The sequence below is a fragment of the Ctenopharyngodon idella genome, chromosome 3 (assembly GCF_019924925.1).
Source record: "Ctenopharyngodon idella isolate HZGC_01 chromosome 3, HZGC01, whole genome shotgun sequence".
NCBI classification, from domain to species: Eukaryota; Metazoa; Chordata; class Actinopteri; order Cypriniformes; family Xenocyprididae; genus Ctenopharyngodon; species Ctenopharyngodon idella.
In genome coordinates, this window is record NC_067222.1 from 3905762 (window position 1) to 3930552 (window position 24791).

The window sequence follows — 24791 nt, forward strand, 5'->3', positions numbered from 1 at the left end:
TCATTTTTGAGTGAGATGCTAACGGTCTAATCAGATTCAATGAACTATGCTAAGCTATGCTAAAAGTGGTACCGTCAGACCCGGAGATCAGCTAAATGGATTCGAAAACGGTAAAACTCAACTGTTTAACTCTAGGGGAGTTGGAAAATGAGCCTATTTTCAAAAAAAGTGGAGTGTTCCTTTAATTTCATGTAGGACATAACAGACCTTGAACACTAGGTGTGTGATAAAGTTAACCTCCATCATGAAGGACTCCGCTCACCCTTCCCAGATCTGGTTTAAGCCCCTGGGAAGATCAAGGCAAGAACATCCAGACTCAAAAACAGTTTCTTCCTGCAAGCAGTCAGACTTCAGAACCTTGCATTGTCGTGTAGAACGACAGATAAGGGAAAGTCAGAACTGCAGTTAAATATTAACCAACAGCATCAACTGAAAATCAAAAATAGTCAGACAGTTTGGAAATAACCTGACCGATAATAAACAGTCATCTCTTCCCTTACAATAATACAAAAAAAAGCAAGAAATGGTTAAATAGAGATCTTAAAAAGTTCACAGTAAATAAAAGAATTATTTTATCTTGCATTATTTGAGAATAAAATTACATTTACGTATTTTACAAAATAAAAAAATTTGTAAGTATTTAATTACAAATTACATCTGATTATTTTTTATCCGGTAAAATGCTAATTACAAAACAATTTGTAAAAAGTAATTGAGGATGTAATTAAATGCACATTTTAATACATTAAAATACTGCCCATCATGTCCTGATTACTGTATTTTTCAATGTTGTTGGTCTCTTTTTACCCGCAATTTCGCAAGACATGATTCTCCACATAGTTTCATGCTTATGTCACATGTCCTTTTGAAAAACTGGTTCTATTAGTTTTCAGGAAAAGGTTCAACAGATCAGTTTAACATGTCTGAAAATGTCCGTCTCCACTGTCCTTTATGAAAATGCAGAGTTGAAAGGAGTTTCAAAATAACTTCTGCTCAAGACACAAGTTCAGTGGAGGAACAAGAAACATCTACAATCTACATCATCATTATCCATGGTTAGTAAATAATACTTCATAAAATACTGACAGATATAGATTTTAAAGTATCATGTAGACTTATCAAACAGCACTGACACATTGTGTATACACATTTTGTTTTTTAACACATTGTGTTTTTTTTTGTTTTTTTTTTACTAACAAAACTCAAAGCATTTATTTGATCTTTTCAAGTAATTTTATCAGATATAAGACATGGCTATCTGATGCCTCATATATCTCTCAACTCAGACTGTATCTCTGTTCTCTTTTCATAAATACATTCTTCTACCATCCTTTATTTCAACTCATTAATTTAGATCATGTGAGCGTATATATTCATAATTATGAATATGTCTGTCCACAGTTGCATATTCTGTGTCAAACCTCGGCTTGCGCATCTGATCTCAGTTTGAACTTGTTGACGTTTGTCTCCCTGCTTTTGTGTGTCAGTGTTTGTTGTGTGTGACTCTTGGGTGAGGAATTACAGACTGTTTAAATAGCTCCTGTTCTACTTTTTTACATGTTCAACTTTCTTTAGTGTGTGTAATGTTGCTGGTTGTGCATGAAAAAGCTCTTCAAAGTTATAAAGCCCTTGGTCACTCCAGCAGGAGTTATTCTCTATATCACATGTCACACTGTTTCTGAACTTAATGAAACACCTCCATTGCAGTCTTGAGTTTTCTTCTGGAATGAACATGTCACAGTATTCCTCTGTGTTTAGCAAGGTGGGTTAAATGGCATGAGAACGGAGCGAGGCCGGTGGTGAATATTTCTAGGTGAACTCTATTTTCTTTTAATACATAATACAGAATAGCAAAATACATGGGATCCCTTCTTAAGATTCTTCAGTGGAAAGAATGAAAAATAAGAAGAGTAAGAAGAGAACGAGTAAGAAGACAAGCATGAGAAACAAAGAAAGGGACAAAACGTGCTACTTTCTGTCAGGACTTCAGTATGTGAAATGAAAAGTTGATATTGATAAAAATAAATAAATAAATAAATAAATGAATAAGAAGTGTTGCAAATATGTTTTGAATTAAGTTGTATCAAATAAAGATTTCAGAGTCAGTGATTGTATTTACCCTGTATCTACATGAAACAATATTTCCCCAGTATTTAAAAAAAATATATATACACACACTATATTGCCAAACGTTTTTGGACGCCTGCCTTTACGTGTACATGAACTTTAATGACATCCCATTCTTAATCTGTAGGGTTTAATATGAAGTTGGCCCACCCTTTGCAGCTATTACAGCTTCAGCTCTTCTGGGAAGGCTTTCCACAAGGTTTAAGTGTGTTTATGGGATTTTTTGACCATTCTTCTAGAAGCGCATTTGTGAGGTCAGGCACTGATGTTGGACGAGAAGGCCCCGCTCTAATTCATCCCAAAGGTGTTCAGTCGGGTTGAGGTCAGGACTCTGTGCAGGCCAGTCAAGTTCCTCCACACCAAACTTGCTCATCCATGTCTTTATGGGCCTTGCTTTGTGCACTGGTGCACAGTCATGTTGGAACAGGAAGGGGCCATCCCCAAACTGTTCCCACAAAGTTAGGAGCATGAAATTGTCCAAAATGTCTTGGTATGCTGAAGCATTAAGAGTTCCTTTCACTGGAACTAAGGGGCCAAACCCAACCCCTGAAAAACAACCCCACACCATAATCCCCCCTCCACCAAACTTTACACTTGGCACAATGTAGTCAGACAAGTACCGTTCTCCTGGCAACCGCCAAACCGACCCATTCTTTCACAAATGTTTGTAGAAGCAGTCTGCATGCCTAGGTGCTTGATTTTATACACCTGTGGCCATGGAAGTGATTGGAACACCTGAATTCAATGATTTGGAGGGGTGTCCCAATATAGTGTATATATATATATATTACATAAGCCCAATCTGAAACAGCTGCACTTTTGCTATATATATATATATATATATATATATATATATATATATATACACTATAATTACAAAAAGCTATGCAGTATATGTTCTCGCTAAATTGCTCCCAAACATAAAAATGTTTTCTATCATAATAGTAAAATAAGTACCCCTTAGTTCTAAAATACTTACAGTATAAATAATTTGTTAATTTTCCTGGTTGTTACCCCTTTATTTCCCAAACTTTACATATTGTTCCCTTATACCTACATGTACATACTTTATAGGTACACTATAATTACTGAATGGTACGCTGTAAATTAGTTTTAATTATGCAGTACTTTCCGGGCTGTAATCTAAAGTGTTACCGTATGTTGCCATGTCTAAGAGACACTGTTTCACAGACCTAATATACTGATATACATGGGATTTCTTACCCAGCTGATTATGTTCAAAGACTGTGTTTATGTGAACTTTGTATGTTTTTGCCAGTTCATGCAAAAAAGTCGACTTTTTAAACAAATACATAGAACAAACATTTCATTATGACATAATTGAGATGATACTGAAAACCAAAAAGATGTTTTATTTGTTGTTGGCAGAGTATCCCAGGCACAAGCACCACCCACTTCAAGCAGCAGCTAATTTGCATTTAAAGACAGAAAGTTTTTGTTTTCACTCAAAAACAGGCTTTTAGTGGATGACATAATGATCATTGGGGTATTTTGAGCTGAAACTTCACAGAGACATTTTGGGGACTTATATTACATCTTGTCAGTGGTCGAAAGAGTACTAAAAACTTCAAGCCATCTCGGGTATTTTCATAAGAATAATGTATATCTATAATGCAATGCTAATCGACGTTGCCTGTCAAAAATCATAGACTTTTATAACAATATATTTTCTGTATTACTCTGTGTTAAGAATAACATGTTAAGGGTTAAAATGTTAAATAAAATCCTCTTTTTTTTTTATTTTACCGAAAATGCGCCGGGAACAAACCACTATTTTACGTGCATGATTGACGGATAAATCATGTGATCTCATTTCACCGTTGTTGTTGCTAATGTTTAGGTTATTTCAGCTTCATATAACATTTGCTTTGTACATTTAGTTTAACTGTATTTTTTAAAGAGGGCAAGCTTTACCATTTAACTGAACTGTGTGCATTTTGTACATTTATGTTGTTCTTGCTCTGTCCATGGAACAACTGTGTGAGTCGAGAATTCTGTTGGCTTTAAGCTGCTCAGTGCTCTGGTAATATCAATTGTATGATTAGCTGCCAAAGTTACAATTTAAAATAATATATGAATAAGCATATATGAATAATGAATGAGCAAGCATAGCTCACTTACATTCACCAAAATATTGAAACGTTAGCAATACTGATTCAAAATGTGAGCAGCGAGCGCCAGTGATTGAATGTCAAAGCGCAGTTTGAATGCCCCGCACCACATTTTAACAGTGAAACTACTTCAGACCTTTTTCTTTTTGTCTTGTTGTGAATAGGTTAAGGGCGATGGCGTCTGCTGAAAAGCTGCTTCTGAACTCACTGAAGGAACTGGTTGAAGCTGATCTAAAGGAGTTTCAGTGGCACTTAAAAAATGATCATGAGTGTATATCAAAATATGAAATGGAGAAAGCAGATAGGTTAGAAACAGTGGATAAGATGGTGGCATATTTTGGGCCAGAAGAAGCTGTGAAGATCATGGTGGAGATCCTAAGAAAGATGAACCATAACAATCTGGCTGAGCAGCTGGAGAACAAACACAAGCAAGGTAACGTTTACTTGACTGTGACTGACCTGCTGAAAAAAATCTGCATAAACCAGTATGGTTTATGCTGGTTAGTGCTGGTCTAGCTGGTGGCCCAGCATAGTCATGCTGATCTTAAAGGTGCCATAGAATTGAAAATTGTATTTACCTTGGCATAGTTGAATAATAATAGTTCTGTACATGGAAATGACATACCATGAGCCTCAAACACCATTGTTTCCTCCTTCATATGTAAATCTCGTGTGTGATAAACACCACAGAAAAAAGGGCAAATCCCAACATAATACCGACTGTTACATAACAGTCGGGATCATTATTATTTATGCCCCCAAAATGGCAGATGGATTGATAATAACTGTTCATGATCCATGATATAATGATATATTAAGTGATATTTGTAAATTGTCTTTCTAAATGTTTCATTAACATGTTGCTAATGTACTGTTAAATGTGGTTAAAGTTACCATTGTTTCTTACTGTATTCACGGAGATCAGATTTTCATTTTAAACTGAAAAAGCTTGCAGTCTATATAATTCATAAATGCATCTTCATTCTTATCGAGTCTCTCCAACAGTGTTAAGCTTTAGCCCCGTTAGGCGTGCAGCACACTATCAAACTCATTCAGAATCGAATTTTAGCAAACATCCACAAAATACATGCCATACTTAGGTGATCTGATATGCTGCATCACGAACAGTTTGTAAAGATCCATTTTGAGAGCTGTGTGAACTTCTGTATTATTTATGCAATGTTTAATAGAGTCGCTAGCTTGGGGGTGGGGAGCACGAGCATTTAAAGGAACACTCCACTTTTTTTGAAAATAGGATCATTTTCCAACTCCCCTAGAGTTAAACAGTTGAGTTTTACCATTTTCAAATCCATTCAGCCGATCTCCGGGTCTGACGGTACCACTTTTAGCATAGCTTAGCATAGTTCATTGAATCTGATGAGACCAATAGCTTCTCGCTCAAAAAAATGGCCAAAGAGTTTTTTCTCTATAAGAGTCAAGTTTTAAATATTTTTCCTATTTAAAACTTGACTCTTCTGTTGTTCTATTGTTAAATAGAAAAGGGAATATGAATAGAAACAAACTAAAAGTCCGCTAAACTGAAACTATGATAAAAACAGAACATATTACAGAATTGTTACAGATATATATTATTGTAATATATAACTTTGTAAATTCTTTTGTAATTGTTTTAGTTGTGATTATATTATTAATCAAAAAACAAACAAACAAAAAAACAAACAAAAAAAACACCTAGATCCAAGCATTTAAATCTCCTTTGCAAAAGCTTTACGAAGCTTAAATAGTCCTCACTTTAGATGAGCTCACAAAAATTGTTTATAAATGATGAATTAACTATTTACTAATGCTTCACTAATGATTCATAGCATGCTGTTATTATAAAGTGTTACCCAAATTATTTGTTTCCTGTTTTAATGAATTTAATGAACTGCACTGAAAAATAAGTAAAATGATCTTGTGCACATTGCAGAACAAAAACCAAAAGACAACATCTGCCACTGTTGGAGCTAATACAGTCTCATGTTCTGTTGGTGTGCTAGATGTCAGTGGTTTGGTTAATAAGTTGTAATAGTTTTAGTCAGCATGACCTGACGTTGAGTCCAATAGTGGCAATCAAATAAATGCATTGGAAGGAATTATAAAAAGAAAGTTATTCAGAAATTTTAAAACTAAAAGTAGTTGTATTCAAGCTGGAATTAGTCAAGGCATTTCCATCATCAAATATGTTGTCGACTTCAACATAATCAGTGTGAGATGTGTGTGTAATCACTATTGCAGTATGAGTATGAATAATTTAAATAAAATAGCAACAATTTTTAATCACACATTTTCTGTACTTAATTTTGTAATGGTAACTGCAGACCAGGTAAAAAAGTATAACCTTTGTCTTTTCCCTTCTTTCTTAAAAGGCTCAACTGCAGATTACAGTCAAGCTGCTCTTCATGATTACACAAAGGCCAGTCTCAGCCTGAAGGGCAGATTAAAACAAGACTGTGAGCAGATACTGGTTGGTAATTCAGAGACGGGTCATCTGAAATACCTGAACGATATTTACACTGATCTATACATAGTGGAGAATGAGACTGGAGGAACAGTAAATGACCATGAGGTGAGAAAGATGGAAATGAATCATAAACAATTAGATGCCAAGAACACACAAGTTCAGTGCAATAATCTTTTTAAAGTCCATGAGGATCGTCGAAACAGAAAGGTTCTGACGATGGGGATCGCAGGGGTAGGAAAAACAATCTCTGTCAACAAATTCATCCTTGACTGGGTTGAAGGAAAAGAAAATCAGGATATAGCCTTCATTTTTCCTCTGCTGTTCCGTCAGCTAAATTTGACTACAGAGAACTGCAGTCTTATGAAACTGCTTCATGAACACTTCTTTAATAATCCTAAGGAACTGCCTTCTCTTCCTGAGGGTGACGGTAAGGTCTTATTCATCTTTGATGGGCTGGATGAATGTCGCTTCCCTTTGAGCTTTAAAGAGGGTGGCAGATTTACAAATGTTAACAAACAAACAACAGTGAGTAAGATAGTTACAAGCCTTATCAAGAGACACCTGGTTCCCTCTGCTCTTGTCTGGATCACATCCAGACCAGCAGCAGCCAGTCTGATACCTCGACACTACATTGATCAGGTGACTGAAGTGCGAGGATTTAATAATGAACAGAAAGAGCAATTTTTTATCAAAAACAGCAGTCCTGAGGTTGCTGGAAACATCATCCGTCACATTAGAAAATCCAGGAGTCTGTACATCATGTGCCACATCCCTGTCTTCTGCTGGATCTCTCTCACTGTTCTTCAGCCTCTCCTGGCTCGAGAGAGCAATGACAAAACACCAACAACTCTCACAGGGATGTACACAAAATTCTTAATTTCTCAGCAGCAACAGATGGAGGAAAAATACTCTGATGTACCTGAAGCTAAAGTCAATGCGATCTCTTTTGATCAGATTATTCTGAAGCTTGGGAAACTGGCCTTTCAACAATTGAAGAAAGGAAATCTGATTTTCTACAAAGAAGATCTTGAGGAATGTGGACTAGATGTCAGTGAAGGGTCAGTGTATTCTGGGTTATGCACACGGATGTTTCAGGAGGAAAACGTTTCAGCCAGAAATGTTTACAGCTTCGTACATCTCAGCGTCCAGGAATTCCTTGCTGCTGTCTATGTGTTTTTTATGAACAAAGACAAGAAAGTAAACTCATTTCTTCAATCCTGGAATAAAATGACGCAGAAACTCTCCAAAGAGGAGCCAATGTTTCAGCTTCAAAAGGCTGCCATCAAGAAGGCATTAGACAGCAAGAACGGACACCTGGACCTTTTCCTCCGGTTCCTTCTGGGTCTCTCATTGGAGTCCAATCAGAGTGACCTGAAAGAACTACTGCCAGGACTGGAACTCAAAACAGAGAATGTTAAAGACACAGCTGATTATATCAAAATGAAAATAGAGAAGGAGAAATCAGTAGAGAGGACCATCAATCTCTTCCACTGTCTGAGTGAACTGAAAGATGAAGGATTTGTGGAGGAAATCCAGAAGAATCTGAGCTCAGGAAATCTTTCAGCACAGAATCTCTCCTCTGTTCAGTGGTCTGGTCTGGTGTTTGTGCTCCTGATGTCAGAAGAGACTCAAGAGATGTTTGAACTACAGAAATACAGAAGATCTGATGAAGCAGTGATGAGACTGCTGCCAGTAATAAAAAACACAAGAAAAGCACTGTAAGAGTCCTGTTGTAATTGGGTCTTTATTTTACATGGGTAACTTGTTGGCCAAGACTGTTCAGAAAAAATGAATAAATGTATCAATAAATGTATGAATAAATACAATGTGTGTGATCATATTAAATGCCAATGTGTCTGCATCATCAGGCAATCTGGGTCAGGTATCAGGCAAAACTCAGGAACCTGAGTTTTACTCATTTTATTTTTCTAAAGTTTATCATAAATTAAAAAAACTGAAAATACTGGTTATTTTGTTATCTTTTTTTTTCTTGTAGATTTGCTTACATCACTTCAGTCAAAGAATTTTCCAAATGATCTGTGCTCCAGATTATAAATCCAGCATTAATATTGCATTACTGTTGTTTTGTACTCCACACAGGCTACATGGCTGTAATCTCACTGTCCAGTGTTGTAAGAGTTTGTCTTCAGTTTTACAATCCTCAGTCTCTGTCCTGAAAGAGATGGATCTGAGTAACAATGACCTGCAGGATTCTGGAGTAAAGATTCTTTCTGAAGGACTAAAGAGTCCAAACTGTCAGCTGGAGATACTGAGGTAAATGGTTTTAAAATAATTAATGAAATATTAACATCTGCTCTCAATGGAATGCCAGAACAGGAGACAAAACAACATTTGCAGGAATATCTTTTTTTTTCTATATACAGATGTCCGTACTTTCAGAGTTGAGAGGTTTGACCCACACAGACTGCATAAGTCTGAGAAAAAATATATTTTTTGGAGGGTGGAGAGATGGGAGTTGACTGTTTGAAGATTGAAATTGAGACATGGCCTTAAACAAGTACTAAAAGTGTAAAATGTTACTTTTCCAAATACATTTAATTCATGCACTGAACAAGCTAGTAGCACCATCTAGTGGCTGTGTGTGGGATACCATTAACATTTCAGCCAGGGTCCAAAATTAACACCACTTGCCAAATTATATGAAACAATGTTACTGGCTTTTCTTATTTCTAACAATAGATGCTTGATACAATAAGATATGGCTGTAATTGTATTAATATACATTCTGACATGATGTTTCAGAGTAAAACGCAGCACAGTATTCATTTACACAAAAGCAGCTCATGATTCTGTTTTCAGTTTTTCAGAGCGGCTTAATTCACAGTAAATCACTGGTCTAAAACTTAGCTCCTTTAGGGTAACTGTCCTGAAGAGTTTAAAGGTGGGTGCATACTGTGCGATTTTGTCACGATTTGGTTGTCTGAGACAAATTTTGCAAATCCTAAAAGATTCCTATATTTCCAGGCAAAAATCTGTAGTCTTTGATTGCTAGTTTAACATGTTCACCGACAGCCAATTAATGACCGTTGCGATCCAATTTTACCTCCAACGAAATTCTGGCAGTTTCAGAAGATTTGGCACACAGTCCTGCAGTGTGACTTCTCCTACGACGAATTGTCTTCATTTTTCAAGACAAGCCGAATATCAAAATTAACGCTAGAGATTTCTTTGTTAGCCACCATTTCAGTCCCGTGTGTAATGCAGCTCAGTCACTGAACGTGTATGGGTTGATGATATAAAACTCTGGACAAGTTTTCATGCGTGCGTCTGTTTTTAACGCATCTTGACTGTCGTACAGTTTGACATAAATAACAGCTGAGATCCCACAGTGTGACACAAGGATCATGTTCGTACAGTCTGACAAGCAACAATTGTAAAGGACTATTATAAATCGCACAGTGTGCACCTGCCTTCAGGTATGTTAACATGACAACAATGTACTGAAAACAGACGACGACTTTGCCAAAAGATCCCCATTCACACGGATCTGCGAAAACTACTAAAAAGGCTGTATTATACATGCCAGGCCAGTAGTTGGCGATGTCCCCGCAAAAATGTAATACAATATGTGTGCATGAACACGTAATATGCATGTGCATGACATCGCTGTTTTCACAAATTCACGTTTTTGTTTATATGGGGACGGTAAAGGCATCATTTACAAAACTTTGCATACTGAAATCTGTTTTCAAAAGCTTGCATATTCAGTCCCCCAAAACACTGTTGTCATGTCAATAAAAGTCTTCCATTTTCAGTTGAAAACAGTGTCGTGTAAACAGCCCCTTAGATCCAGCCAAGTTTCTAGTAATCCTGAAGACTTTTATTAGCAGGATGATGTGTGTTAAATTAGGGTGGAGCTACACTCTGCTAGACAGTGGCCTTCCAGGTGCTGAGTTTGAGTCCGCTGCAGTAAAAGCTGAGTGAGTTTGGGCCACTCGTAACTTGGAAATGTATATGCAACATACATTAATTATTTTCCCAATTTTGGATTTATAATTGTTTATAAATCTTATAAAACAATAAGCAATAAACTGTGTCTATTGTGATTTACTGTCATTAGCTCCCTTCAGATTTCTGCTAAAATAAAAGCCTTAGTTATTTAAAATTTTAAGTAATTTAAAATATTTAAAGGTATTTGAGGGAAATTAAAAAAAATGTATTAGCAAACAGAATTAATTGCAAAGTAATGCAACTCTTTGCAAATAATATTTTGTTTTAAAATATGCACACTTTCACTCTTATTTGATTGCCTAATATGCTGAAAATGACTCCGTAAATGTTTGTCTCATCATTTTCAATTTCAAATGGCATGAATTACATAAATTATATATTTTCAATTTATAACAATTAAACAACTACATTTTTAATTAGTCACTGTAAATTACTGTTTCAATTTTTACACAGTTTACCTTTTTTCATGTTTACATTTTACACAGTTATAAATAAATAATACCTAATGAATGGCTGAAATAGGTATAAATGTTCAAGTCATGTGGACTGTTGCTGTGTGTGTCTGTAGATTGTCTGGCTGTATGGTGACAGAGGAAGGCTGTGGTTATGTGTCTTCAGCTCTGAGTTCAAACCCTTTACACCTGAGAGAGCTGGATCTGAGCTACAATCACCCAGGAGATTCAGGAGTCAAGCTGCTCTCTGAAAATCTGAAGGATTCAAACTGCACACTAGACAAACTCAAGTATGTATGCAGGAGGAGTTTTGATTAACTCCAAAAACAGCATTACTATCTTCACCTATTACAAACCACTTTATTTCATACATGTACAAAAGTTGTATTTGATAATTAACAGAGATTTAGCTCTAGTTATACTATCGAGTGCTTCATTCTGATTGGTTGATGAACTCTCTTAGGTGTGTAATTATTTCCCAGTAAACCCACAGCTAAAGTAATTCCAGTAATGTAGTCATGTCTTGACCACATTACAGTGCCATATCACTTCATCAAATGATTTATTTCAGCCTTCACCTTACAGCGTACAACAGCTAAATAAATAAATAAATGGAAAAAAAAAAAAAAAACCCACAGAGACACTGACCAAACAAATAAAGATAACAAATAATGAGATTATTTAAGACTATTTAAATGATTTTCTTACAAAATAACATTTTATCATCTGTGAAAGTATTCTCTTTCATACAGGATCTTTATCAGCTTAATTCAAAGGAGGTTTATTTGTTCTTAACATATTGGTGACTTTCATCTAGGCTGTACAGCTGTACGCTGACTTTACAAGGTTAATATATTCGCCATAGGTGCATGTACACATACCCAATAAGAGTTTGTGTGTGTGAATTACAGGATCTTTTATATGAGACTAAATGTTGACTCAATATACTGTTGTCCTTCACTACACTATCCCTAAACCTACTAGTCACAGGAACCTTATGTAATTCTAACATTCTTATGTATGCACCCGCCCTAAACCTAAGTAGGTCATCTTACATTTCATACAGTTGATTGGTGACAAACATGTTGCTGGCAGCAACTCACTGCGTGATATTGCCTATAGCAGTGGATCTCAACCTGTCTTGGAGAACCACCAGCACTGCACAAGACTTGTAGTCTCTACTAATTAGTCTCTACTAATAGCTCATGGGTTGAATCAGGTGTGATAGGGATCCAAGTCATTTTTGGGGATTGGCAGCATACGAATGTTTCATGAATCACACATGAACCCTGATGTAAGACGATTTCTGCGCTCGGATCTGTGCTCGTTTCTATATTAGATTGATAAATGGGGCCCATTGTGCACATGTAACAGTATATTCTCCTGTATTTCTGAACATGGACAATTCGCCTCCAAGTCAACACCACACCGCATCTGCACTATAAGTGATCTATTGCAAATGGTCACCTCTGTTTAAAAACTATAAAGCACAAAATAATAAAGTCTGTGCTGCAGGAGAGGTGTAGTTTTGACATGCTGCATGCTCATAATACAAACAAGTTTGACAAGAAAGATGAGAAAATACAGCAGCAGCAGTAAAAGTGTACATATGTTCATACTTATTCTTTATACATATTTGTCTGTTTTTATTACCTATCTTTAAAGTTAGAGTTAATAAATCCCCTCATATGACTTATTTTAGAGAGAATCCCACTAATTTCAGACCCTGTTTACAGTGTGATACAAATTGTTTTCTGTACAAAAGACATGTGTTTGTGTAATTTGAAGTTATATTGTTTGAAACAGCTAGTAAATAAAACAGCTAAAAAGAAATCATATTATATTAATAATAAAGTAATTGGAGTAAAATGACTGCTTCCGCTTCTTACCCAAACAGTTGCTCACCTGTCTAATAAAATGCATGATATATTAACCCTCATGCACTGTTCAATTTTTTTATCACAGCATCTATGGTTTGGATCAAATTGACCCTAATTGGATTCAATACAATTCCCTAAAAATCATACTATAAAAAAAACAATAAAATAATTAACTTTTAATATCTGTACTTTTCACATGTTGCAAAGAATAAATATCTGAAATTATGATTTATAAAAATGGTTTTAACCACTATTTTTAAGACTGCCCCTCCCCAACACCTACGGGACACTTGCCATTATACATTTATAACAATAATATCTTAATCTAAACCTAAAGTAATCTTGACAAACTATATAGCATTTGAAAGCTTTCAGACTCTAGTTAACTAATAAAACATAGGTTAACTAATATTTAACCTCATGTGCTAAGCTTAAATCCTAGATAAAATGTAATGCTTTATAAATAATTTTGAATAGTAGAGCTCACTGAAATGTTTATTTTTTCAAGAAGGGCATTTGATACAGTTTCAAAGGAGGTGAAGTGATAAGTTTGATCAAAGAAATGAGGGATGAATAGAAAGTCATCAGTAATTATAATAAAGACAAAATAATAATAATTAGAGCTATGTAATGGATAAATTATGTATATGATGTATATTACAATGTTTTGATGAACATTCTCCACTGACTTTCTATGATGTTTAAAGCATTTGTAATGATGATGATTTTTAGATGACTGACTTTGAGATGGGAAATGGGAACATGCCATGGTTTGTGTAACATCAGCATGTGTTGTTAATGTCACACAAACCTTATTTTACAGTATAAAAACTATTATGTACATGATTGATTGTGTCACTGTGTGTTTTCTAGTGTTGATCATGGAGGTGAAATCAGGATTACAGCAGGACTAAGAAAATGTAAGTCTGCAAACACACACGGGTTTGTCTTAGTGAGGACATTCCATAGGCGTAATGGTTTTTATACTGAACAAACTGCACATTCTATCCCACTACACTACCCCTACTCCTAAACCTACCCATCACAGAAAACAGGTTATGGTTAGGGTAGCAAGGTGTTATTTGTATTAAAACCATGGTTAATTTTCATAAGGGAAGAAATCTTTCGAGCTGCATTTTTATAAGCACAGCAGCTTTGTGTATAAAGGTTAACAGCTTTATATCTGCTGTTCCAGTGCCACCTACTACTGTCAAAGAGTCGATTACATTTTCATTTAACCCGTTGCTGTTTTTCTGCAGACTAGTCTGAAAATCGTCATGTTCTCTTATGTACAGAACCCATTAAACCCATTATTTAATTAAAAATGTAAGAATAAAATATCAGGTAGGGCCTACACCTTCTCTCTCTCTCTTTCTCTTTAAAGTGATCTATTGTATAAAATCCCTTTATTCTATAAAAATCCCTTTAAGTCCTAAAATACATTGTACTCTCACGGTTTCTCAAGTCAAGTCAAGTCAAGTCACCTTTATTTATATAGCGCTTTTTACAATGTAGATTGTGTCAAAGCAGCTTTACATTGATAACTGGTACATTGTTTGGCTGCACAGCAGCTCTTAAAGAATAGTGTCAATGCAGGCAGATCAAAGCACTGTTGAATATCAAAATGTCAAGTCAAGTGTCCCCAACTAAGCAAGCCAGAGGCGACAGCGGCAAGGAACCCAAACTCCATCAGGTGACATCAGGTGGCAGACAAGTGGCAAATTGGTGTTAAAATGGAGAAAAAAACCTTGGGAGAAACCAGGCTTAGTCGGGGTGCCAGTTCTCCTCTGGCCAACAGTGCTTTGTTACAATTCAGGTTGCTATCATAAGTCCAATAGGATCGCAACATTAAAAGTATTTATTTCAGTTCCATCCAACTGAGGATCGTATTCATCACGGCGGTATGGATGGTTGTTGAGGAACTGTGTCGTGGCTGTCGTGTCGATGAGGCCTTCACAGGGGATGATCTAGTTGACTCAATCTCTGCTGATACTTCAGGGCTGCGTTGTGGTCGTGTCAAGGTGCAGGTCCTTGGTCTCACCTGGATACGGCCCGGATCCGGTTGACTACGGTGAACCTCAGGATAAACAGAAAGACTAATATTAGCGTAGATGCCATTCTTCTTCTGATGTAACGAGTACATCAGGTGTTATAGGAAGTGTTCCCGGTTCCGGCTGACCTAATTTATGCAGCCTAATAATCCTTTAACGGATTTGGAAATATAAATTGGTAATGTGTTATGTGTATGCCAGGTTAAAGAGATGCGTTTTTAGTCTAGATTTAAACTGACAGAGTGTGTCTGCTTCCCGAACAATGCTAGGAAGATTGTTCCAGAGTTTAGGTGCCAAATAGGAGAAGGATCTACCACCTGCAGTTGATTTTGATATTCTAGGTATTATCAGCTGGCCTGAATTCTGAGATCGCAATAGACGTGAAGGACTATAATGAATTAGGAGCTCGCTCAGGTACTGGGGAGCTAAACCATTTAGTGCTTTGTAAGTAATTAGCAAGATTTTAAAATCTATACGATGTTTAACAGGAAGCCAATGCAGTGTTGACAGAACTGGGCTAATATGGTCATACTTCCTGGTTCTAGTAAGAACTCTAGCTGCTGCATTTTGTACGAGCTGTAGTTTATTTATCAGGCGAGCAGGGCAACCACCCAGTAGAGCGTTACAGTAATCTAGCCTTGAGGTCATGAACGCATGAACTAACTGTTCTGCATTTTTCATTGAGAGCATATGTCGTAGTTTAGATATATTTTTAAGATGGAAGAATGCGGTTTTACAGATGCTAGTAACATGGCCTTCAAATGAAAGATTGGTATCAAAGAGCACACCCAGGTTCCTAACTGACGACGAAGACTTAACAGAGCAGCCATCAAGTGTTAGACAATATTCTAGGTTATTACGTGAAGAAGTTTTTGGTCCAAAAATTAGAATCTCTGTTTTTTCTGAATTTAGTAGTAGGAAATTACTGGTCATCCAATTTTTTATATCAGCTATGCACTCCGTTAATTTTGTGAATTGGTAAGTTTCGTCAGGGCGCGAAGAAATATAGAGCTGAGTATCATCAGTGTAACAGTGAAAACTAACGCCATGCTTCCTAATGATATCTCCCAAGGGTAGCATGTACAGAGTGAACAGTAACAGTCCTAGTACTGAGCCTTGTGGTACTCCATATTGAACTTGTGATCGATATGACATGTCTTCGTTTACTACTACAAACTGATAACGGTCAGATAAGTATGATTTGAACCATGACAATGCAATTCCACTAATGCCAACATAATTTTCGAGTCTATTTAAAAGAATATTGTGATCAATAGTGTCAAATGCTGCACTAAGATCCAGTAACACTAATAGAGAGATACAACCACGATCTGATGATAAGAGCAAATCATTAGTAACTCTAATGAGAGCAGTCTCAGTACTATGGTACGGTCTAAATCCTGACTGGAAATCCTCACAGATACCATTTCTTTCTAAAAAGGAACATAGCTGTGATGATACTGCCTTTTCTAGTATTTTTGACAGAAAAGTGAGATTTGAGATCGGCCTGTAATTGACTAATTCTCTAGGATCAAGTTGTGGTTTTTTAATAAGAGGTTTAATAATAGCCAGCTTAAAAGTTTTTGGTACGTATCCTAATGATAAAGATGAATTGACGATATTGAGAAGAGGGTCTATGACCTCTGGAAGCATTTCTTTCAATAGCTTAGTCGGTATAGGGTCTAACATACATGTTGTTGATTTTGATGATTTAACAAGTTTAGACAATTCTTCCTCTCCTAAAGCAGTAAATGAATTGAATTTTTCCTCAGGGACACTACAATGCACTATCTGACACGATACTGTAGTAGACGGTTGCATGGTTATTATTTTTTCTCTAATATTATCAATCTTGCAAGTAAAGAAGTTTATAAAGTCATTACTGCTGTGCTCTTTGGAAACATCAGAAGTTGAAGCTTTATTTCTTGTTAATTTAGCCACTGTATCAAATAAATACCTAGGGTTGTGTTTATTTTCTTCTAAGAGTTTTGAAAAATAGGCAGATCTAGCAGATTTTAAGGCCTTTCTGTACTCAATCATTCTCTCTCTCCACGAAATACGAAATACTTCTAGTTTTGATTTCTTCCAGCTGCGCTCCATTTTTCTGGCTGCTAACTTTAGGGCCCGAGTGTGGTCATTGTACCATGGCATTGGATTAATTTCCTTAATCTTTTTTAAACGCAAAGGAGCAACTGAGTCTAATGTGCTGGAAAAGACAGAGGCAATAGTTTCTGTTGCAACATCGAGGTCTTCTAAGCTGTCTGGTATGCTAAGGCGATGAAAATGATCAGGAAGATTATTTATAAAGCAATCTTTAGTGGTAGAAGTGATGGTTCTACCATATTTATGGCATGGAGGCAGTTTAGCCGCCTTGACTAAATGTAGTATACACGAGACTAGATAATGATCTGAGATGTCGTCACTCTGCTGCAGAATTTCAACAGCATCAATATCGATTCCATGTGACAATATTAGATCTAAAGTATGATTACGACAATGAGTGGGTCCTGACACATGTTGTCTAACACCAATAGAGTTTAGAATATCTGCAAATGCCAATCCTAATGCGTCTTTTTTTATTATCTACATGAATATTAAAATCACCAACAACAAGGACTTTATCTGCAGCTAGTACTAACTCTGATAGAAAGTCAGCAAATTCTTTGATAAAGTCTGTATTGTGTCCTGGTGGCCTGTATACAGTAGCCAGCACAAATGTCAACTTACATAATGTTACGTAAAGTACCATAGTTTCGAAGGAATTATATTTGAAAGACTTCTGACTAATACTGTAAATATTACTATAGATTACAGCAACACCTCCCCCTTTGCCTTTCTGACGGGCATTGTGTCGATAATCATAACCTTGAGGACTAGACTCATTTAAAGTAATGTAATCGTCCGGTTTTAGCCAAGTTTCTGTCAAACACAGCACATCTAGATTATTATCTTTGATAATATCATTAACAATAAGTGATTTTGAAGAAAGGGATCTAATATTTAACAACCCGAGTTTTATCATTTGTTTAGCATTATTATCTCTATTTTTTATTTGTTGAACATCAATTAAATTTTTACCATTAAATGGGTTTGGAAGTTTTTTGTTTTTACTAATTCGGGGTACAGACACAGTCTCTATTTGAAAATATCTAGGTGTAAGAGTTTCTATGTGTTGAGAATTATCTGAATTTTCTGACTTCTGTAACGTGAGGCAGCTAGCAGACGGTCGGTTTAGCCAGTCTGTCTGCTTTCTGACCTGGGCCCCAGTTTGTCATGTTTCAGTTCTAAGACTATGTGCCATATTACTAGAGAGAAGAGCAGCACCATCCCGGGAGGGATGAATACCATCTCTTTTTAACAGGTCAGGTCTGCCCCAAAAACTTTTCCAATTATCTATGAAACCTATATTATTTTGCGGACACCACTTAGACAGCCAGCCATTGAGTGATGATAATCTGCTAACTATCTCATCACTCCGACGAACAGGAAGGGGGCCAGAGCAAATTACTTCTCCTGACATTGTACTTGCGAGTTCACACACCTCTTTAATGTTAATTTTAGTGATCTCCGACTGGCGAAGTCGAACATCATTAGTGCCGACGTGAATAATAATCTTAGAGTATTTACGATTAGCATTAGCCAGCACTTTTAAATTTGCTTTGATGTCAGGTGCTCTGGCTCCCGGCAAACATGTGACTATGGTGGCTGGTGTCTCTATTTTCACGTTCCGTGTAATAGAATCGCCAATAACTAGGGCACTTTCAACAGGATTCTCAGTGGGTGTATCACTGAGTGGGGAGAACCTGTTTGATGTTCTTATTGGAACGGAAGAGTGGTGTTTTCTGCGGCTAGGCCGCCTCACCGTTACCCAAGTGCCCTGCTGCGCGGGCTCTACAGCCGGAACCGAACAATGTACAGAGTTCACTAAGTTAGTCGCATCCAAAACAGTATCTGAAGCCCTTGCATTCTTACTATCCTCGATTAAAGTTTGGATGCGTGTCTCTAATTCTGAGATTCTCTCTGTCAGCCTGACTATTTCCCTACATTTATGACATGTAAATCCCTCGTCGCTGACAGAGAGAGCTATGGTAAACATGTGGCAAATGGAACAGGTAGCAATGCTGGGAGAGGATGACATGACTCACCGTGTTTGTAGACTGATCCGACTTACCACAGCTGTTTGAAGAACGCGTTGAAAAAGGAGCGCGCGAGCGACTGTTAACAAGTTAACAAGCTAGCGCTGCAAAGAGAAATCACAGATCATAAGCATGTGCATAAGCATGTGTCTTGGAATTTTTACAGGATGTGTATGAACTCTGCACAGGTTCCAGAAAACCACTGGAAAAAAAAAAAAAAAAAAAAAAAAAAAAAACTAAATTTGAAATTTACTTAAATATTATTAATATTTCAAATCATTTACTAATTTAAAAGGCAAAATTTAGAATTTTTCTAAAATCTCTAAATACTACGATAATATTTTATTTTAACTAAACAAATTTAGCAGTGAGAGAAAGAGCACTAGTGTGTTAACACTGAGAATACCTAGATTACCTCAACAATGGTAAAAAAAAAACCCTACTAAAATTCATGCAGCAATGCATGCTGGGAGCAATGGATGAGTTTTGATTGAATGCACTGAAACATGAAGCTTTTTGTTGATTGTCACCATTGTTGAGATTCATACGGTGATTATTGATATCTGAATTAAACTTAATGTCCAGCATTTTTTTTTTTAATTCTTCAAATGTTTAGTTTGCTATGATACTGCTGAAGGAATCAGAACGTTAACCAATGTTCTGAGAACATTTCCTGTGAGCTGGGAATCTGCTAAATGCAACTATAGGGCATTAAGAATTTTTTTTTTTTTTTTTTTGAAAAGCACTACATACACACACAAAAAAAATTACTTAGACTTTGACAAAGAACACTCTATGGATGTTTCATTAAAATTGTTCTCACAACGCTTTATGCAAACATTTCAAAAACATTCAGCAAATATCAATAACATCATAAAGATCCGAGAATGTTGTTCTAAGAATGTTTTCTCTCAACATTATGAGAACATTAATCAAGTACAAATACCGTCATATGAACGTTCCAAGAACACTGTTCTAAGAAAATTTTCTCTCAACATTATGAGAAAGTATATTAACTGTTAATAACATTATAAGAACCTTACTTTAAGAACGTTTTGTCCTAACATTTACATAACTTTTAAAGAACGTTAGTCAAAGGTATGGGAACGTTCCCTGTTAACTGGGTTTCCGATGGTCATTTTTGATATTTTGGCTACAAAATAAACTGTTTATAATTTAGTTTCCATTTAATTCACTATTGTAGCTTGTGTCTGAGATGCACTGTAACAGGAAGACTAAGAACATTACTTGACACATTATTCAATATATAGATTTTACTAATATTAGGGTTATTATAGTTAAATAAAATTAAAACCATGTAAAATTTTTTAAAATTAAAATTATTTGAAATAAATGGTAACTGAAATTAAAAAATAGCAGAGTAAATTTTTTTTGTTTTGTTGGGTAAAGAAAGGAGATTCGTCAGATGGATACTAGGCAGCGCTGTCCTAAAGCTGCTCTGTCTGAGCTTAGGGCACTGGCTCGCTTCCTGTGCTTGTGTGTCCTGGAGCGCTTTAGCAGCACTGCTGCCCCTCCAACTATACTGTCCAGAAAAACATCAGAATAGTAAAAAAAAAAATGGTGAAATATTGGGTGGTGTGTATTGCAGAATGTTCATTAATTTGTCCCTGGTAAAACTGACTGTAGGGATATAACTAAAGACAGGACAAACTAACAAAAACAATAAAACAGCTGTGGAACGACGGACCGTGGCAGCCAATCTCGGCACCACCTTGATCGAATAAACCATATCACTTGATAGAGTAATATTATAGATGAGTCTGCAGATTTGAGATGAACTCAAGTGCAAAGAACCATGGGTTGAGAATGGTATGATTCTATTTTTACAGAGAAGAGTTGTACCCCTTTTGCACAGATTAGCCGACTGTAATCCTCTGCCATGACCCTTTAAACTTAAAATCGACTAGTTTCTGATCATGTGAACAACATGGCCACCTTACAGAAGACTTTTACTAAGGAATAGAGAGAAGTCTTAAGGGAAAAGGCAGGGTTGAACTTGTTGCTATGGAAAATGTCAACACACTTACTAACTCTGCAAACAGTGATTGGCTGACAGGGGAGGGGTCTCTGTCAGTGATTTAACCATAGAAATATAGAATGCGGTCTCATGTTGCCCTTTTCAAATAAAGATTTAAACCACAAAAGTTTACCTCAAAAGTTTACTATGACTTCAGTAGTTACTAGAGAGCTGTATGCTCATTTTATAATACTGATCCAAATAATTAGTAATTCCTTCTGAAGGATTTGGTAATACTTCAGTCATTACTAGTGGGTTACCATAACCTTTACTTTAGAATTAATTACACATTATGCATTATTCACATGGACTTTCAGTTTGTTTGTTGTCATCTGTCACGTGTTCCTTTGTTCTAGTTTCCCGCCACAATCAGTAACCATGGACACTTATCACATTCATCACAGCTGTTCGTCATTTGAGTTAATCAATCAGTGTATTTAAGTTCCTGTTTCTGTTGTCGGGTGTCGTTTGTGTCTACAGTGGTGTATATTCCTGTCTGTTCCTGTATTCTCCTGCTGGATTTTCAAGTAAAGACTTACTTAATCCTTATCTCCTCGTTCGTGTGCTTTATACACCGGTGGTATTGTAACACATTAATTATGAACCTGTATTTAGTAGTTCTCTGGGAGGTATGAAAAAATACTAGTTACTGATTAGCTAATAGTGAACTACCACCTTCAACTGAGCACTATTACTTATTAATTCATTAATCAGAGTTTCTTGTTAGTTAATAGTAGTTACTAGAGTGTTAATAATGCATTACTCATTTGTTCCTGCGTAGTTATTCATTAATGAAGGATCAGTATTCTAAAGTGTTACCGAATAGTCTTAAGCTTTGACTAAAGTGTCAAAAAATTACAAGCAGGACTTGTCTAAGAGTAGGAGATTTTTATAAAGAAGCTAAAAGCAACTTTTAGTAAAGTCTAAGGCTTATTCTTAAGTGCTGACTGTGTTGTGAACTAAGGACTACAATGATGTCAACTCAAAATGGCCACCCTCAACCTCTGAATCAGCCAATGCCGAGCCTGCAAGAGTGAAGTCACAGCAGCATGACACCAATCATTTATTGTAATTATAAAAATATAATTTAAATGGACATTGAAACATTTTAATATTTAAATTTATTTAAAAAAAAATAGCTTTGCAATATGCAAAATAATCACAAATTAGTACTGGTGTGGAATATTTTTCTATTGATATATGTCTCCTCATCTACAGTTGGAGCAATGATGCGAACATGAGTTCCATCAGCGGCTCCAACAACTGCAGGAAAGCCCACAATCCTCATAAAAGTGGCTTGCTCAATGAACTTTAACTTTATTTAAAGTTATTAAATTTCTTACTAGGTCAATTACAAAAAGAATTGATTGAATTTTTATTATTTTAGCAAATCCACACAGTAAATTCCCCAGTGTTAAATCGATGTTCCTATGGGAACCACAAGCAGGGTGTTAAAAGTGATGCAGAAGCAGTGTTAGAGTTAATTAGATACTTAAGTGATTAATTGAGTGATGATTGTTTGACAGCTGATGATATCGAGCAATAAACTGAAAACCAGACTGACTTTATTTCTGTCATTCGTCTACCGTTCTTTCTGAGAATGAACAGGTTTAGATGTTGATTTTTTTTTTTTTTTAAATGTTTGGCTACCTTTATGATGATCAGCGTTTCCTTTAGTTGGGCAGTTGGTCATAATCAGGTGTCTTCAATAATCAAACAATCAACACTTAATTAACCACTTAAGTACCTAATTAACTCTAACACTGCTTCTGTGTTACTTTTAACACCCTGCTGGTAGTTCCCATATGAACACCGAGCAGTGCTAATTTAACACTGGGGAATTTACTGTCTGTGTCATCATATATCTTTAATACATTTATATCTTTATTGGAAAGTGTGCATCTCCTCTCTGCTGCCATCTTGTTACTCCTAATTTACTCCTTGTCACTCCTAACTTGTGTGTTTTACCTCCATCAGATTTCCATCAGCTCACTTTGGATCTGAACACAGTGAATAAATACCTGCATCTGTCTGAGAGGAACAGAGAGGTTATGGACTCTGACACAGATCAGTCGTATCCTGATCATCCAGAGAGATTTGATTATTTGGAGCAGGTGTTGTGTAGAGAGAGTGTGTGTGGACGCTGTTACTGGGAGATTGAGTGGAGTGGCGATGTGTATATATCAGTGTCATATAAGAACATCAGCAGGAAGGGACGGGGTAAAGAGTGTTGGTTTGGATTCAATGATCAGTCCTGGAGTTTAATCTGCTCTTCCTCCAGATACTCATTTAGACACAGTAACATAAAGACTTTTCTCCCTGTAAAGTCCATCAGCTGTAGAATAGGAGTGTATGTGGATCACAGTGCAGGAACTCTGTCCTTCTACAGCGTCTCTGACACAATGAGCCTCATCTACACAGTCCAGACCACATTCACTCAGCCGCTCTATCCTGGGTTTGGGGTTTATTCTTCTGGATCATCAGTGAAACTGTGTTGATGATCAGAATAGACTGATAAGAGATTCTATCCATAATACTTTGATCTGCATGATATATCAATAACAGTGCGATATTATAGAGTCTCTTTTTTTCCCTCTTCTTTACATTAATACTATAGGTGAACTGCAGTCACAGAAATATTGTCAGGTTCTTCCAGTCAGTCACTAGAGCAGTATTGGTGGAGTAAAAGTTTACATAAAATACCCTGCTAAATAAAAAGAAAAAACAGAGAATATTTAAGGATGAGTGAGAGAAACAAGGTGAAAAGCAAGAGAAACCCAGAAAAAAAGCAAGCAAGGCAAGGATACTAACGGAGAAGTGGATATATGGAATTATGAAGAAGATGGAGACACAATGGAGACTCATTGCAAACATCTGGATGATACAAGCAAATACAAGACTTTCAAGTCAAAAAGGACATCTCAAAGGACAAATGGAAAGTGAATTTACAAAATTTAAGGAAGACATTAAGTTAGAAGAAACAACAAAAGAAAAACAGGAACAGAATATTAAAGTCAATGGAATTAAGATAGATTCGAGAGATGATACAGAGAATGAATCAATCACACAGTTTGTTGATTAATTCCTGCGTAAATGAAGGATCTAATGATTCTCAATAGAAACCTGTGTATTATTTCAACCATACATCTGTTGTGCTTTATTTTTTTAAATTCAGTCATGTATATAGATGTCTTTTGATTTACAGCATTTATCATGGTATTATTATTGTCAGGGTTATGTTTGGTTTGGTTGTGTGTTTTTTTTCTTTTCATACTTTCCTTTTTTTTCCTTTCAGTTTTTTCCTTTTTCCTTTTGATGTTAATTACTCCCTGTTTCTGATTTTTGCCAGCTGTGTTCACTCATTAAGCCCTGTGTATTTATACTCCTGGGCGGTATTCCAGAAAGCAAGGTTAACTTACCATCAAACATACCCTGATGTAAGACTTGATTTTCCTGCTGAGACGAAAACTGAGATCAAGCACCCTGCAATAAAGCAATAAAACTCATCTGGAGAGAAGATCTTAAAGAAATAGCATAGG

The 24791-nt window shown here is 36.1% G+C and overlaps 2 protein-coding genes across 2 annotated transcripts; both read left to right on the forward strand.

Annotated features, from left to right (window-relative positions):
• Positions 1–916: 916 nt before the first annotated feature.
• LOC127509338 (protein NLRC3-like) lies at positions 917–8447 on the forward strand. The gene is made up of 3 exons (XM_051887964.1): positions 917–1055; positions 4424–4692; positions 6629–8447. Exons 2-3 carry the CDS (start codon positions 4434–4436, stop codon positions 8443–8445), a joined length of 2076 nt encoding a protein of 691 aa, XP_051743924.1. The 5' UTR covers positions 917–1055; positions 4424–4433; the 3' UTR covers positions 8446–8447.
• Positions 8448–8573: 126 nt separating this feature from the next.
• On the forward strand, positions 8574–24197 carry LOC127510163 (stonustoxin subunit beta-like). Its single transcript, XM_051889666.1, has 5 exons — positions 8574–8605; positions 8824–8997; positions 11264–11437; positions 13901–13947; positions 23230–24197. The coding sequence occupies exons 1-5, from the start codon at positions 8574–8576 to the stop codon at positions 23748–23750; spliced, it is 948 nt and encodes a 315-aa protein (XP_051745626.1). The 3' UTR covers positions 23751–24197.
• The last annotated feature ends 594 nt before the right edge of the window (positions 24198–24791 follow it).

Excerpts from the sequence above, each read along its gene's own strand:
- LOC127509338 (XM_051887964.1), top strand. The coding sequence starts at position 4,434 with ATGGCGTCTGCTGAAAAGCTGCTTCTGAACTCACTGAAGGAACTGGTT. Across the intron at positions 4,693-6,628 it reads GGAGAACAAACACAAGCAAG|GCTCAACTGCAGATTACAGT; the intron begins GTAACGTTTACT and ends CTTTCTTAAAAG.
- LOC127510163 (XM_051889666.1), top strand. The coding sequence starts at position 8,574 with ATGTGTCTGCATCATCAGGCAATCTGGGTCAG. Across the intron at positions 8,998-11,263 it reads TGTCAGCTGGAGATACTGAG|ATTGTCTGGCTGTATGGTGA; the intron begins GTAAATGGTTTT and ends GTGTGTCTGTAG. Across the intron at positions 13,948-23,229 it reads TACAGCAGGACTAAGAAAAT|ATTTCCATCAGCTCACTTTG; the intron begins GTAAGTCTGCAA and ends TACCTCCATCAG.